Below are 17,514 nucleotides of genomic sequence, written 5' to 3'. Positions count from 1 at the left end.
ATTTAAAAGGGCCCCAAAAAGCCACACACACTCTTCTTCTTCTTCTTCTAAATCTTACAACGGCTCTTACATCTTTATCCACTTGTTATACTTTCGTTCTACCTGAACGAAGTAGCATAACCATTGCAGCACTCAGTCTACGCGGCGTTATGGTGGGGTTCCGCACTAGCTCAGGAGGGAGCTGTTATCCAGGTGGTTTTCAACCATGCCACAATCAACCCTAGGTAATGAACACTTAAAGAATTGAATCGAATAAACACAAACAAAAAACTGAAAAAACAAACATACACAACATACACCAATGACACAGGAGCTTGATATTATTGCTCCCCCACTATGCCCACCCATCCCTGAGCCTTTAGTCCATATACACACAAAAAATTTAAAAGGGCCCCAAAAATCCACACACACTCTCTTACTTACAACATCATTGTTCTCTTAAAACTAATTTCGACATGAACACATAAGAATAAAACTGGACTTTTAATACCGGAACGAAAAAATTTGTGAGTCAATACTCAGATCAGATTTGGCGCTAGGAGCGCGAAATTTTGGTCAAAAAAAACTACTCTAAATTCTGCCTAAAGGAGCTCGCTTAGACGAAAGTTTTGGGCATTCTAAATTCTTGTTCCAAGAAATATAGAAATGGTCTAGCTGTAAATTTTGAGAAAACCCTACACTCACTAAGGAAAAATTATCTGGGCATTACATATCCTCACAATTATTTCTTAAGTACTATTTATCTAACTACAAACAATACATTTATCTTATATACTAAACTACACAATAACAAAAAATATTTTTATATAGTTTTTTTCTTTCTTTTGGTTAAATGCCGATAATCATTAATCGACGTATGTCCTTTTTTGTTATTTTCCAGGAATAAACCTAAACTCGGCTGGCTCCCAAATGACAAGACTGGCAGGATTTCGGCAAAATAAAAAGCTGCGTTTATTTGGTTTGTTTGTTTACAAATAGTGAGTTTAGTTGTCGTTGTTTATTCTCTGTAAGAATTTTAAAAATTTAACAAAAATTAAGTTTACAAAAAAAAAATAAAAATATTTAATTTAAAAACAATAAAAATTAACACGACTTACTTATTTTTGGGTTCTAACAAAAAAGGGAATAAACAATGGCCAGAAGGGCCTATTTATATAAAAAGTGACATTAAGCAAAACAACAAAAATAAACAAAATGAAGATGTTGGCATAAATTTAGTTTTGTCTCCCTCTTCGCTTGGGATATTTCGGCCATTTATGACAATGGTATTTCAAATTTGGCTACACTTTTTAGCTTTGGTAATTGCAGGGTTACCATCTCCAACATCCCCACCCTCGTGAACTGACCCAGAGGGGGAGGCTTCACCAACTCCGTCACCAACCGCTTCCACGTCCAAAATGGCAAGTTTGGACACAGGTCTGTGGTATACACCGGCACTCGTTCTCACCTTGGCTGATCGTGCCACTCCGCCTTTGCCCCTGAATACTTCGACCAACATCCAACGACCGAGAAGGAAGACACCATTTTGTTCTTCGAGTTAATTCTGGAAGATATTCCCGAAGCCACTGATGCCACATGCCATTCTTCAAATTTTGGGTGACGCGCCACTGCTTCCTTAAACACATCAGTCTAGGCTCAAACGGTGCTGGAGTCTGGGTTGAATTGGTACATCCAAGCAGAAAGTGGTTTGGAGTCAATGGATCTGGGTCTTCTGGAGTAACTGACAAATGCGTAAGTGGCCTGCTGTTGACCATATTTTCCGCTTCAATCAGGAACGCTTGTAGAGTCTCCAGTTTTGGGGCTTGCTCCTTTAGCATGATGTAAAGAGCCTTCTTAACAGATTGGACAAGACGAACCATACTCCGCCTTCGCTGGGATTCACTGGCGTATTGTAGACCCATTTTATTCCAAGAGCTGTCAGACCAGAAGAAACGGAATTAGTGTCTAAAAAATTGGTTATACCTTGCAGCTCCAAGTGGACAGCGCGAACTGTAAGTCATGTAAACAGTGCCACCCACCTCTTTTCTCGTTGTCTCCGGATTGACACTGTTACAGGACCAAAATAGTCAAGTCCTGTGTCGGTAAAGGCTCTGACATAAGGTGTGAAACGTTCCAAGGGTAACGGGGCCATTTGTGGTTGAATTGGTTTGGCCTTACGAATCTTGCAGACAAGACATCGGGACTGAACGCTTCTTAAAAGTTGACGAAGTGACGGAATCCAAAATCGCAGACGAATTTCGCTCATTGTAGTGGCAACATTTATGTGACAAAAACGAGAATGGTAAAATTCCACCAGCAAAAGTGTAAAACGATGACCTTTGTGTTGAATTATTGGTCATCTGGTATCCAGGGACAAAAAAACAGCATTTTCTATTCTTCAAGAAACCCGAAGCAAACCATCACTTCCAATTTGTGGATTTAAAGACTTTATGGAGCTGTTGGCAGACACTGATCCAGTTCTCTGTATGTCAAGAATTTCATCCCCATATACTTCTTGCTGTACGCAGCGACAGAGATACATTTCTGCCCGTGCTTCTTCTTCCACCGTCAAATCACCCGACACCACTGATTTCCTCTTCATATTTTCAACGAATCGGAATGTCCACGCCATTGCCCGTTTCAGCCTACGATATTTTGAAATCTATTAATATCTGGAATACAAAAACATACTTGGCAAGCCACCAAAACTTTGTATTTGTTTCTTAGCTGTGATCCACACAGGTTCCAATTTGTCCCTCGTCCGGCCAATACTTCTCTTCTTTTCTCAGGAATTCTGGCCCATTTTTCCAACGTCCTTCTGGCTGGTACTTCTTTGGTCTTTTAGCACGGGTCCCTTCGTCAGCTGGGTTTTCCGCTCCTGGACACCACCGCCACTGCTCCATACGGCTGCTTTCCAGAATCTCCGACACTCTATTTGCCACATATTGTTTGTATGTACGGTGTTCTGAACGGATCCAAATTATCACTGTTGAGGAATCTGACCAAAAATAAATGTTATTAATATTCTTCAAATGATTTTCCAAAATTTTTTCCTTCATTCGCACTCCAATTACTGCTGCTTGCAACTCAAGCTTAGGTATAGTATGGTATCTTGTTGGGGCACAGCTCGTCTTGCCCATAACGAACACAACACTTACACCACAATTTGTTACTATACGCCAGTATGCCACAGCAGCCATTGCATCTTCACTGGCATCCACAAACACATGCAAATCTACTATAGCATTAAAAAATCCATTACTGTAACACCTCGGAACTTTGAAATCCTTTAATTTAGGCAATTCCTCCAGCCAGGTCTTCCAGCGGCTATAAATCGCGGCCGGCAACTCCTCGTCCCACTTTATACCACTTTTCCACACATTTTGCATAATTATCTTCGACGTCACCATAAAATCACCAAGAAACCCGAATGGATCGAATACGGACATATTTAAAGACAACATTTCTCGTTTCGTTGGCACTTTTTGCAATTTCAATATCTTTTCATCCACTTTGTGTAATTTTAATTCAAAACAAAAAACATCTGATTTTGGCAGCCAATGAATACCGAGTACCCGTTCCATTCCATCATAAAAATAGGGGTTGCCATCACTTTCATCAGAAATAGGGTTGCCAAACATACGTTGTAAAACAAGGGAATTAGACTTGATGTTGCGGAGATTAAATCCACCCTCTTTGTGAATTTTTATGACATCCCACTTCAACTGCCTCACCTTCAGTCTGGAAACAGTCGACGTAATCGTCTACGTAATGACGATCGATGTTTCCTTGTACTGCTCTTGGCGACTCATTTATAAACCTTCGGGCATTTAGGTTTTTCACATATTGGGCTATGGTGGGCGAACAAGTGGCTCCAAAAATCATCCGTTCCATTACATAAGTTTCTAAGGGTTGGCTGGGATCCCCATTTCTCCATAGAAATCGCTGACTGTCCTGATCTTCTTTGGCGATTACAATTTGGTGGAACATCTCTTGTATATCTCCGCACACGGCTACAGGAAATTCTCTGAATTTAAAAAGAATAGAGATTAAAGAGTTATTTATGTCAGGTCCAGGTAATAAGGCTTTATTTAATGAAAATTGTTGAACTTCAGCAGCAGCATCGAAGACGATACAAATTCCATCTTTGTTGGGATTTTTAACGCCAAAATGTGGCAAATAAAACGTTCGGTCGCTCCTTCTTTCTCGTTCTGCTACTGAAAGTTTACGGCAATATCCTTTTTCCTCGTAGTCTCTTATCTTTTTGCAATATTGAGCTGCATATACACAGTCCTTTGCCATTTTTCGTTCCACAAACTGCAATCGGTTGTACGACAAATTGTACGATTCTGGAATTGGAGAAAAATGTTCTTTCCACAAAATCGGACACTGATATCGCCCATCGATTCTTTTCGTGTTTTCTCTCAATATTTTTAACGCTCGTTCATCATCTATGGACAGAATTGGTGTCACATTTACCTTGGTACCCAATGTCTCCACGTCGAAATATTGCCGCATCATGGTATGCATTTCCTTAAGCAAGTCACAATTTTCTTCCTCGAAACGTTTCCTAACGTGTAAAGCCCGCTTAAGATTGGAACTCTTCTCGCCTGGGATCGGTCCATAAATTACGGCGCCTAATCTCGTTAGGGTAATGATTGGTCCAACATCGGTCATCATACGAGGAGCTTCCAAGGGAACTGTTAAAAATGAATGTTGCAAGCTTAATATTAGTTTAGGTTGTACATTCGAATAATCCCGGAATGGGATTTCGGCGATTTGGTCGATTTCACGGGATTTAATTAAATGAGCCAGATGGCAACTCTGTATTGGCAATGACAGATTGGACGAAATGTAAACATTGGTTATCGGGTACTTGTTGTTGTACCCACCGACACCACTAATTGCCAAATTAATTTTTTCTGTTTTTTCGTTTATGTTTTGGTTATTAAGCCACTGAATTTTTAAAATCTCCGGTTTCCCGTGTACTCCGAGTTCGCGAGCAACGTCCTCGTCCAGCATGGACACATTGGCGCCGTCGTCAATGAACGCGTATGTCGTTATTTGTTTGTGTGTTCCGTATAGCGTCACGGGCAAAATCTGGAACAGTACGTTTTCGGTGTAGTGGGCGGCATGACAATTTCTTCGTTGTGTTTGTGACGGCGGCGCGTCGGGAAGAGATGGGGTGTTCGTTCGTGGCTCCAAATCGTGTGTGGGTAATGTTCGGTTCCTGGGATGGCGTCGCGAGTGTTTTGTGCAACAATTGGTGGTGTGATTTTTGGCAATCATTTATGCCACAACGACGCTTATAGTGGCAATTTTTAAGTTGGTGGCCTCTCTTTAAGCAACAAAAACAAGTTTTAATTTGTTTAATTTTATTCCATCGGTCATCGATGGTCATTTTTAAAAAGTGTGGACAGATTTTTATATTGTTGCACTCTCCCTGACAAATTGGACAGCTCGAACTGATAGCGACATATGCGTATTTTTTTTTTTTTTTTTGTTGTGTTTGTGTGTGCTGAAATTGGCTGTGTGTCGTGGACCATATGTGCGAGACGGCGTAATATTCCCAACCAATCGCTGAAATCAACTATAGTGGCGGGGTGCTGGAGTTGCAGACATTTTTCGGCCCATTGCATTTGGCGGTTTATCGGCAGTTTGGACACTAGCTCACTCAGCAACGATGGATTGGATAGATGGTGTTCACCCTTGGCGTTTTTTAGGAAAGTGGCCATATTGGAGAGTTTGTTGGCAAAGTTGACAAGTGCATCCAAATTATCATCTGCCAGCGGTGGAATGGCTCGGACATTTTCTACTTGGCTTCGGATAAGTTGCTCTGGTCGACCAAATGTTTCCTGCAGAATTTCCAAAATGGCGCTGACGTTGGCAGAACTCCCCAACATGGATTCCACTGTTTCCCTTGCTCGGCCCTTCAATGCGTCTCTCAAACGCATGATGTTATGGAGATTGGAGTAACCAAATTCGGTTGTGGTGCTCTCGTAGGCTTCGAAAAATGCCTGCCACTCCTCTGGAAGACCTGAAAAAATAGGCAAGGGATAAATTTTTTTATGTTCATTTCCGTTGGAGTTATTTGAAAGTGAATTTGGAAAAGACTCATCTGTGTTGATAGACAGTGGCGGCAGTTGATGCACTTGAGTCTGCAACTGTTGACTTGTTGTTGGCGGTACTGTTTGTGGTGGCAAAACTACTGAATGTAATGGCAGATTCAATGGCGGCTGTGGTGGCAGACTCAATGGCGGCTGTGGTGGCAGATTCAATGGCGGCTGTGGTGGCAGATTCCTTTGTGGCTGTTGCGGCGTATTCAATGGCGGTTGTTGTGTCGTTTGATTTGAGAAAATTGGTGGTTGTGACGTCAGTGTAGGCAATGCTTGCTGCGACATTGTGTTTTGCAAAGAAGCAAACTGCTGTGACGTATTTAATAGTTGTGCTTGCATTTTTGCTTGTGCTGCTAAAAATTCGTCTTGCATTGCTTTCATCTGACGTTGCATCTGTTCCATTTCAAATTTCATAAGTTTTCTCATCTCGGCTAATTCATTTGCAGGATTTGGTGTTTTGGCTGGTGTATTTGAAGGCGGTTTTTGGATCTGTAACTGAGAAGTAGAAGAAGAAGATTTAGAAGTATTGGCGAGCGGTGTATTGACGGCTGCGGCTGCCTCTGGTATTTGTTGCTGTTTTTGGTGGCTGCTGGTAGGCGTATCTCCTGTTGGTGAGCGAACGACAGACATATCGTAAGTGTCAGGGTTATATAGGGCTGGCGGAATTCCTTGAGTGCTGCGTCCACTGGTTCTTCTGGTTAGATCTTGGTTTTGTGGCATAAAACCGGCAGAAATTTCTTGAATACAGGTAAGAATTATTTTTTTTGTGACTTAAAGTGGTGACAGCTGTTTTTATAAAATGTCCGTCCGTTTTAATGAACAGCAACAATAAACACAAATTCAAAAAGACAATTGACGACAGAAATTAAATTGACATAAAACAAATAAACAAAGAGTAAAGAATAAAGTTGTCCTTTTTTGTTATTTTCCAGGAATAAACCTAAACTCGGCTGGCTCCCAAATGACAGGCAGGATTTCGGCAAAATAAAAAGCTGCGTTTATTTGGTTTGTTTGTTTACAAATAGCGAGTTTAGTTGTCGTTGTTTATTCTCTGTAAGAATTTTAAAAATTTAACAAAAATTAAGTTTACAAAAAAAAAAAAAAATAAAAATATTTAATTTAAAAACAATAAAAATTAACACGACTTACTTATTTTTGGGTTCTAACAAAAAAGGGAATAAACAATGGCCAGAAGGGCCTATTTATATAAAAAGTGACATTAAGCAAAACAACAAAAATAAACAAAATGAAGATGTTGGCTTAAATTTAGTTTCGTCTCCCTCTTCGCTTGGGATATTTCGGTCATTTATGACAGTGGTATTTCAAATTTGGCTACACTTTTTAGCTTTGGTAATTGCAGGGTTACCATCTCCAACAACGAATTTCATATTTTTTCTATTTTAATAGTTCATCTTCGACAAGGAAAAGGAACTTAATATGACTCTTTTAGCGGGATCTGGCTTTCATTCTTTTCTAGAGAGGAGAAAATCTCAAGCCCCTGCCGAAGGCGTCTTTTTACAAAAAGTGTCAAATTTAGAAAACTTTGGTTCACGTTAGCCGGTGTAGGACATACCCAGAGGAGAAAATCTCAAGCCCCGGTCAAAGGCCGGCTACTTAAAAAAGGTATCCAATTTAGAAAACTTTGGTTCGCGTTAGCCGGTGTGGGACATACCCAGAGGAGAAAATCTCAAGCCCAGGTCGAAGGCCGGCTATTTTCAAAAAGTGCCGAATTTAGAAACCTTTTGTTCGCGTTAGCCGGTGTAGGACATACCCATAGGAGAAAATCTCAAGCCCCGGCCGAAGGCCCACGACTGCTACGCGACATAAACCATTTTTATACCCTCCACCACATTATGGAGGCTATATTAACTTTGTCATTCCGTTTGTAACCCCTCGAAATACTCATATCAGACCCAATAAAGTATATATATTCTTGATCAGCGTAAAATTCTAAGTCGATTTAGCGATGTCTGTCTGTCTGTCCGTCTGCCTGTCTGTCTGTTGTAATCACGCTATCTTTCGAATGAATTGAGATAGGTGGCTAAAATTTTGCACACATGTTTATTTTTCCAGTAGGCAGGTTAAGTTCGTAAATGGGCCATGAAGGTCCACGTTTTCATATAGCACCCATATAACGGTACCTCCCTATATTCGGTATTTTGATCATTTTAGCGACATTATTCACGGGAATTGTTTCAAATTTGGTATTTGAAGTTCAAAATGGATACTACACCCTAAGACGGAAAATTATCAGTGCAGGTGCACGTCTTGGTATAGCCCCCATATAACGGTACCTCCCGATATTCGGTATTTTGATGATTTTAGCGACATTATTCACGGGAATTGTTTCAAATTTGGTATTTGAAGTTCAAAATGGATACTACACCCTAAGACAGAAAATTGTCTGTGCAGGTCCACGTCTTCGTGTAGCCCCCACATAACGGTACCTCCTTATATTCGGTATTTTGATGATTTTAGCGACATTATTCACCGGAATTGTTTTAAAATTGGTATTTGAAGTTCGTTATGGGAACTACAGTCTGTGGCAGAAAATTGTCTGTGCGGGTCCAGGTCTTCGTATAGCCCCCATATAACGGTACCTCCCTATATTCGGTAGTTTGATGATTTTAGCTACATTATTCACCGTTTATTTCAAGTTTCGAATTTGAATATGGTAGTGGCTTATGACAAACAATGCCTATGTATGTCCACGTCGCATAGACCCCAAAATAACGGCTATATTCGGTATTTTTAAAATTTTAACAGAATTTTTTAAGGATTTTATTTTTTGAAAATTTTCAAATTCGTTGCAAATGGTGGAGGGTATTTAAAGTTCGGCCCGGCTGAAATTACTGCTTTTTAACTTGTTTTTATTGAAAACATCATTTTAATGAACTGGTTAGAATCGGGTTATGCGGATGGAAAGACCCACATCTCTGGACCCGGAAACGGTATTAGCACAATTTGTAGCATTTTGGAAAGGTAAGAGTGTCAGCTATAATTTGGAAACAATTTTGTTGACTCCCATAATGGACCCTTTTTTTACTTTTTTGGGGTTTCGTAAAAAATCCGGGTGCAAAAAATCGATATTTTGACTATAACTTCCGGACCATGACAAATTCATGTAACCACTTGTTGGATAGGTATTTCCATAATCTTTCAATCGATACCCATATTGTCTATATCGGATAAGTCCATGTGGGGTCTTGGTCCCGAACTTTCGGGTCAAAATTCTGCGGTCCTGGGTCCGTCCCCCAAGAAAAAAAATAGTTTACCGGGATTAGGGTAAAAATACCTATCTCTGGAAAAAATTCGAAAAAATCAAAGAGTTTTTACTAAACTAGAGTTGTTCGAAAACTAGGAGTAGAATGTAAAATGACAATTTTGACATAAACATTGAAATGTACATGGATAATAAAACTGACAGCACATATATAAAAAATATTCCCTCTGGCAGAGCCCTAATTTAGAACGTGTATATTCACGTGAGTGATTTTTTTCATGGTGGCGTTTTTTTCGCTCTTCCCGGCGTCTTTTAATTTCACTATCATGACGTTGAGATATTTCATGATTCTGCTTATTACCATAGTTATCTTTCCTGCAATCTGGTTCGCCCTTCTTTAAATATTCCTCATTTCTTTTTCTATCTACAAGAGGTTCATATTCATATTCTGCCCTTTTCTTACGTTTAATATCTCGTTGATTGTCCGCGTCTACCCATTGAGATTGTTTAAACATCTTAATCCGTTTTGTTCTTGATTTCGATGTAACCCTTTTCTTCCGTTTTTCATTCTCATCTTGGTCCGAGGTCGAACTATTTAAAGATTTTGATTCACTGATGCTACTTTCAGAAGAAGAAATGTCCTTTTCAGTCATTCGCTTCTTAGTATTTTTGTTTGGGGCTTTTTTATTTTTACTTAATTTTTTTTTGGTTTTTTCCCTTTTATTCGAAGGATTTTTCTTTTTGGTCATCTTCTTATTTTTGCCTTTATGTTTTTCCTTACTTTCTGAATCATTTGAAGATTCCGATGACGAATAAGACGATGGTGCAAACAATTCCGAAGATAAACTATCTGAAGATATTGATTCGTTGCTGCTACTTTCGCTTTTCAAAAAATTATCTTTTGAAGAAGAGTTGTCTTTGTCAGTCCTTCGCTTTATAGTTTTATTCTTAGCGGCTATTTTATTTTTACCTACAAATTTTTTAGTTTTTTCCTTTTTTTTGAAGGATTTTTCTTTTTGGTCATTTTCTTATTTTTGCCTTTATGTTTTTTCTTATTTTCTGAATCACTTGAAGAATCGTCGTCGGATGGTGCAGACAATTCCGAAGATAAAGAACTTGATGATGAGGACGAGGGTGCAGATTTCGGAGCAATCTTTAGGAGTTGACACAATTCATTAGTTATTCCGCCCAAACCAATGGATGTGAAAAAGTTAATGGAGAAGCGTATATTTCTGGGATTATCTTTGGGGAATAGTCTCGCCAAAGTTCCAGCTAAAACTTCAGTCTTAAGTTTTTTATTAAAGTGATCCAAACCCATGTATTCGACCAATTCTTGAAAGAAAATTTTTATAAAAATACAACGTGATGTTATTGCGTCATCTTCAGTTAGCTTTATGCAGTCTAAAACATCCCAACTAATTGCTTCGGTAAACAACAAATGAGCAAAGAATTTGCTTATATTCCGCAAACGATTTGTATCTAAACAATGCGTAGTCTGACAGATATCCTTGAAGATTTCTTTGAATGGTTCTATATAAGACTTGTTAATTTTACAAAATCGGTGGGCTAAAAGGCCATAGAACTTCTCTCAGGTTCTTTGTTCAGCGCAGCAATCTAACAACTCATTTTCTTGACAAGTTTCCAATTGCATTTTCATTAATTTTTGGGCACATTCCTCATAATCGAAACTGATTTGGTTTCGTTTCATCAATAATGTCACCACTCGTGTATTTATCATTAACCTCATTTTTGCCCTTATCACAGTCAGATAATGCAGTTTCGGAATTACTACCCGAACCGAAGGAGCCATCCGAATCTGAAGCATGGCTACCCAAAATATTCTTACTAAGTGTTTTATATTTCTCTTCATTTGTCTCGTACTGATCGTCGAATTTAAATTTGTCTAAAAATTAATAAATTTAATGACAAAAAAATAATTTATTAATTTTTATTAACTTACTCAATATATCGTGACATCTTCCAACAAGAACAAATGAGTGAATTGAGCATATTCTTCTACCAATTCTAAGGACTCAATAATCGATTGATTGTCCTTAAAGCCATCTCTGCGTACTTGAAATAAAACTTCAATCGTATATTGTACACGTTTATCCAACTTGCCTTGATGCAAGATATTTTAAAGCAATTCAAAAATGCCTCCAACCCTATCCGATGATACCTCTGTCAATTTCATACCACATTCCTTAAGAAATGTTATGGCCACTTCAACATTATCATCAGTCGGCGATTCAATTAAGAGTGTTAGAATTTCTAGGGCCAAAATTTCATGGGCCACCCTTTGATTAACCAAGTGGGCAATAAAATGTGAAGAAGTCAAACAAACGGTCTTATCGTTACACCCAAATACTCGTTTGAACTGTATGACCAAACGTTTCAACAGCAATTCCCCAATATTGGGAAATTTTGAATTAATAATGGCCACCATGGCGGCATAAGCATGGGTAAATGTTGGCGATGTAGCTTGAGCTTGTATTATGGAATGGCAAAGCACGCCCCTACCACGTACTATATTTTCCTTAAGCAATTTTCGGGTGATAACTACAACACAATCCACATTGACTTTATTGATGTAACCATGTATGTATTTCTCAAGAGCTTCCCGAGCTATACTTTGATATGCAGCCGATGATTTGTCCGTAATTTCTGCCTGTATCATACGCAATTTTTCGGGTGGTAAACAAACACCGCCTGTACATGATGTTAGTATATCTAGACTTTTCCTTTGACGTTCTGTTATCTTGGCCTCGAGTTCTGCTACAGTACCATTATCGTTCCCCTTTCCCTTTTTTATATCGCCAGATACTTTCTTATTGTTTTTGAAGAATTCATCTTCATCTCTTCTTTTGATTGGCTCAGATCGGCGTAACGCTATCCTTTCATAATCTGACGACATCGAACGACGTCGTTCATGTCGTCTTTCTTGTGAACGAATTCGTCGTGGAGATCTTGATGGAAGCTTCTTTTCCGGCCTTCGAAATCGACTGTCCTATCCTTCGTCTTAGTCGATTGTCCTTGTCCCTGGAGACAAACCTTTTGGTCATAGAAGAATCTCGGCCGTGTCCAAAGGAAGTTCTTCGATTTCTTAATACACTTTTTTATATCTTGATAGACTTTTTTCTACTTAATGAGTTCGGCTAATGTGTCCAGAAGAACTTAAACGTGTGTTTCTAAAACTGCTTCTATAGGCGGATAGTTGTATTTCTTTGGAGAGAGCTCGCACAAAAGATTTTTTTTAGTCTTCTCTGTATTTTTTCATTCTTCTGTCTTTGTCATTAGTTCTCCTGGGTGTTCATTTGAATCCGTTGTGTAATTATGGTTAGTATTTATGCTATCTTCCTTGGGAAGCATTTCATTCGATCCATCCTCTCTAGGAAATCTTTCAACTAATTTTTCTTCTGCTTCCTTGCATATAGTATATGATAGATAACGTACTACTTCCAATACGACTTCCCTTTGCCCTGATAGAACTTTTGATTTGTTATTTTTGAAATATGTTTTGGAAGACACTTCTCCATCACTTGATCCACTTGTGGACCCCGACGACGAAGACTCAGAACTAGGTTTATGTTCCGGTTTTTTTTTTCTTTTTAAATCCCTAAGCGCGTTGGGAGCTAAAAGGGGGGAAAAGGGGAGGGGATACTTGGCGAACTCTCTTTTGGAGAGGTAGGGGGTATATTGCCACACGAAAAAACAGACTTTGTTTGTGTGCCTTCATGTTATATTTGCGATGTTGTTTCTTTTATGAACTTGACCATATCATACAGGTGTTCCCAGTGATGTTTGGCTATGAAATCTTCGACGGTGAAGATTCCATTGAAGGATTTGTACTTGCTTCTGATGTTGTCATGTTTGGTGCAACTGAACAATATGTGTGAAATGGTTTCTTCTGCGTTGCATGTTTCGCAGTCTGCTGCGGGTACCGCATTCATTTTATAAAGGGTGCTCTTGCTGAATGTATGGTTGGACAAAATTCGATTCATCATCTTCTGGTCGTCAGGGTGGTTTGGTGAAAATTTTGAAGAAGTGGGAATTACTGTGCTCTGCAATTCTGGAGTATTCTTCTGACCAGTCTTCCCATATTTTGTCTTGTATATGGTTTATGGCATCATTTATGGGCCATCTGATGTTTAGAAAGGTGCCTTCATTTCCTGCGTTTTTCGCTGCTAGGTCTACTGTCTCGTTTTGGGTTATGTTGAGATGCCCTGGAATGTAATGCATTTCAACTTTGATCTGTGCGCTGTTTGATATGTGTACTAAGTCATCGATTAAATAGCTCTTGTGGTTTTTGGATTTTATTGCTTGTATTCCACTTTTGCTGTCAGTTAATATTGCAATTTTGGTCAACGCGTTATTTTGAGCAAAGATTAGCACTTGATGGATGGCAATTATTTCCGCTGTCATGGACGCAAGCTTTTTGTCGGTATAGAAGGATTTTAAGGTATTGCTGTTGATATGCAAAAATGCGGTTCCACTGATATTGTCTATTACCGATCCGTCGGTAAAGAAGATTTCGAAGTTCTCTTCTTTCAGTTGCGCAATTTTCTCATTTATGAGTTGATTGACAATTTGAATGTTCGCTTCCGATTTTTTAGTGGCAATACCTTTAAAGAATTCTGTAACTATGTTGATGTATTTTGAAGACGCAGCTGTCGCTCTTGTTGGGGCAACGTTTAGGATGATCTCATTGAACTTTCTTAGGGTTAGTGCATAGCTGGAATTAATGTTCCCTAATTTTTGAACCTGCTCTATTACAGGGAGGCCGTATGCTTTGCTTTTTATTAACTCTTTAGCTGTACTTATCTGAAATCTGTACCGTGGTGGAAGATCGTCTGCCAATTGGTAAATGATTGGAGTTGGGGTGGATCTGATAAGGCCCAGAGATTTGCGAAGCCATCCATGAATACATGTTTTAATTCTTGTTTCTGCGGTTTTTGTCAGATTTGACAAGGCTGCTGCACCATATTCGATTTTGGGACGCGCAAAGACTTTATAGAAATGAAGCGCCCTGTATGGGGCCACACCAAATCTACATCCGCTGAGAATTTTAAGGAAATCGCAGGTATGGTCCACTTTATGCACGGTTTCATCCACATGGACCCTAGCAGACCCACTGGCTGTGATATGTATACCAAGGTATTTAATACGGTTTGTTTGGTTCAATTGTTCATTGTTGATGCTTATGTCCAGATCGCGTGGCCGCCTACAGAAATGAATGATGTTGACTTTGCTCATGTTGAAGGTGAGATCAAGGTTGGCACATTTAGAAAACATATTATGTAGCCCTTGAGTTAAAAATTCTTTGGCTTTGTTGAAAAGTTTATCATGACAAAGGATAAAAAAGTCGTCCGCAAACTGAAAAATGGTGGTTCTATCTGATGTGGTGTGATGCAACTGTGCTGTGTATATGTTAAATAACACAGGGCTAAGTCAGCTGCCTTGAGGAATACCATTTGTTATGGTTTTGGTACATTTACCCAATTCTAATCTTCTGGATCTCATGCCGTCGAATATCCACTTGATTATATGCATGTTAAAGCCTTTCTCGAAAAGGATTCTTGATAGTTTGTGTACGTTGGTGTTGTCAAAGGGGTCTTTGCCCCTTTTTGGAATTGGCGTTATTCTGATTTTCCGCCATTCTTCTGGAAAGTCACCTTTTTTCCATATTTCTAATAAAATGTTATAGAATTTCTGTCTTTCTTCTCCTTTAAGACTGGCGATCATGCCGTAGGTGATATTGTCTGGTCCAGCAGCAGATCTGGAACTACGACTGGTCAAAAAACGTTCGAATGATTCCTTATTCAGTAGAGGGCGGTCACTGATTATATTTCCAAATGCGATTTCCATTGATCCTGTACTTGAATTTGCTTGTTCCGCTACTAGGTTTAGATAGTCGATTTGTTGTTTCTCGTTCCACACGTTGTTGACGGGCTTTTCTTGACCATATTTTTTAGTGTTTTTGACCATGTCCCACATGTCTTTGGTTGAGTTTGCGGTGTTGAGCTGGCATTGAAAGATTTTAAAAAGTTTCCTCTATTTCTTTGCTATTCTATTGTACAGCTTCCGTTCTGCTTCACCAAGGGCTAGAGCATCTGTCCATGATTTACTTCTGGTGTATCTTCTTCTAGCAGCCGTGCGTGCTTGATAGAGCTCCCGAATCTCCTCATCCCACCATGGTTTCGGTACGTAGTTGTTGTTGGGGCCCAGTTTGATCGTGTTTTCTTGTATTATTGTATTGACTTTACTGTTGAAATCTTGTAGTGTGTCACCCACTGACATTTCGCCCATCTGCGACATAATTTTGGCATGTTGGATTTTTTTGCGTTTTCTTGGTACATTGGCATTGGCGGATGTTTCCCTTAAAATGGGCAAATGGTTGCTGCTGGTGATTTTGTCGGGCAGGACTTTCCATGATATTGCAAAATCTGTTGAGTTTATGAAAGATAGATCAATAGCCGAATGTGTGTCACTAAGAGTGAAGGTGGGGTTACCATCATTTAAGCAGAATATATTGTATTCGTTTATGTGGGTTGTTATAATATGGCCCTTCGCCTCAGTGATTGAGTTGCCCCAACTGACCGCTTTCGCATTGAAATCTCCAGTGATTAGAGTGACACCACTTAGCCTTGATGCGGTTTCAAAGATAGCCTTGCTCATAGTTTTGAAGGCGTCTCTTTGAGTACTGGGCGGAATGTATGCAGTGATTATGTTTATGTTTTTCCGTAGATTGTGGGTTGTGATACCCATTATTTCGTATTTCGGGTCGAAACCGATGATACTGTAGGTGATATTGCGTCGTATGGCGATACCAACTCCACCATATCCATCCGATCTCCCCTTGCTCAGAAAATTATAGTTGCATAGACTGACTTCCGCATTGTTTTTGACCCAGGTTTCGGCTAGCAGGGCTATGTCTATATCTTCGTTTTGTAAAAATAATTCAAGAAGATCCTTGTTTTCTTTTTTGTTGATACTTTGTATATTGTATTGGAGAATTTTCATTTTGTTATTTGTTATTTTATGGAAAAGAAGAGTAACGTGATTAATTGGTTACATATTCTTGAGATGATTCCATCTCCTGTACTTTGGATCTCATTATGAAGGTGTCTATGTCAGCTAGCTGCCTATCGATCTTTTGCTTAAGTTGAATGAGAAAGCGCATATGTTCGTTTGTAGTTTTGCCAGTGTTATTTCTGTTGATGGCTCCGAGATCTGCTGAGATTCCAGTTAAGAAGTTTCCTAATTCCTCAACTTTGTTGGGGTTGATTAGTGCCGTGCCGTTGCCGGATTTGTATACGTTATCCACTTCAAGTGCTTTTTTGTACTCTAACATAGTTTTGGCAGCGTTCTCTTGCTCACGTTGTCGATTTATGTTTACTTTTGCCACCTTAGCATAGGGTTGTTTGGCATGGATTAGTTTTGCCGACTCCACATAGCTATGTATTGTTTCAGTCTTTTCTCCTTTACTTTTGTTGGACGACTTTGAGAGTGCCGGGAAATTGTCCTCTAGCTCCTCATCGAGTAAACTATAGCGATTTGAGAAATGTTTAGCGTACTTGATGCGAGCTTCGCCTTGGGACACATTCTCCATGGTCATGATTCTTTTAATCTGATAGGCTCTTTCCCTTGCCGGGCAGTCCTTAACGATGGGTGAGTGGTTACCTTCGCAGTTGGGGCAGACAATTGGGAGAATGCATGGTGCATTTTCTTCATGTCTGTGGTAACATTTACGGCATGAGCTAATTTTTTGCTTGCAATGCTGTGCATAGTGGTTGTGCCGGTAACACTTTAGGCACGTTCCAAAAGAGATGAAATGTTTAACATCACGTTTGGTGCATTCGTACAGTCTTATCGTCTTGGGTAGATCGAGGCCTTTGAAAAGAATTTTAACCCGGGGTGTATTGACACGCACACCTTGTTCCATTTTGGTTACTCGGATCACCTTGAGGATGTCCACATCAGACTGGATGGCTTTTGTGAGTTCATCTTCAGTGGTGTCGACTGGAACTCCAAAAATGATTCCCATTTTCGAAACGAACTGTCCAAATATTTTTTCTTGGTATCCTGACTCCATCAATTTTTTATTGCCAGCTAGAATGTTCGCCGCAGCAGCATTTCTGCATACAACTTTGGCCCTGCCAAAGCCAATCTTGTTTACGTCTAGGACGCCAGCGAAAC

The 17,514-nt window shown here is 39.5% G+C and overlaps 1 protein-coding gene, 1 long non-coding RNA gene and 1 pseudogene across 2 annotated transcripts; 1 reads left to right on the top strand and 2 right to left on the bottom strand.

Annotated features, from left to right (window-relative positions):
- Positions 1–927: 927 nt before the first annotated feature.
- On the bottom strand, positions 928–5,268 carry LOC131802499 (uncharacterized). The gene is made up of 3 exons (XM_059122851.1): positions 2,019–5,268; positions 1,098–1,914; positions 928–1,004 (listed from the first exon to the last, which is right to left on the bottom strand). The coding sequence occupies exon 1, from the start codon at positions 5,266–5,268 to the stop codon at positions 3,661–3,663; it is 1,608 nt and encodes a 535-aa protein (XP_058978834.1). The 3' UTR covers positions 928–1,004; positions 1,098–1,914; positions 2,019–3,660.
- A 1,436-nt stretch (positions 5,269–6,704) lies between these two features.
- LOC131802500 (uncharacterized) lies at positions 6,705–7,230 on the top strand. Its single transcript, XR_009342249.1, has 2 exons — positions 6,705–6,843; positions 7,028–7,230. It is a non-coding gene; the product is annotated as an uncharacterized LOC131802500 (long non-coding RNA).
- A 4,048-nt stretch (positions 7,231–11,278) lies between these two features.
- On the bottom strand, positions 11,279–12,232 carry LOC131802517 (male determiner protein Mdmd(III)-like; annotated as a pseudogene).
- Between the last annotated feature and the right edge of the window lie 5,282 nt (positions 12,233–17,514).

Source organism: Musca domestica, unplaced genomic scaffold (genome assembly GCF_030504385.1).
Source record: "Musca domestica strain aabys unplaced genomic scaffold, Musca_domestica.polishedcontigs.V.1.1 210, whole genome shotgun sequence".
Taxonomy (NCBI): Eukaryota; Metazoa; Arthropoda; class Insecta; order Diptera; family Muscidae; genus Musca; species Musca domestica.
This window is presented reverse-complemented; position numbering and strand designations above follow the sequence as displayed.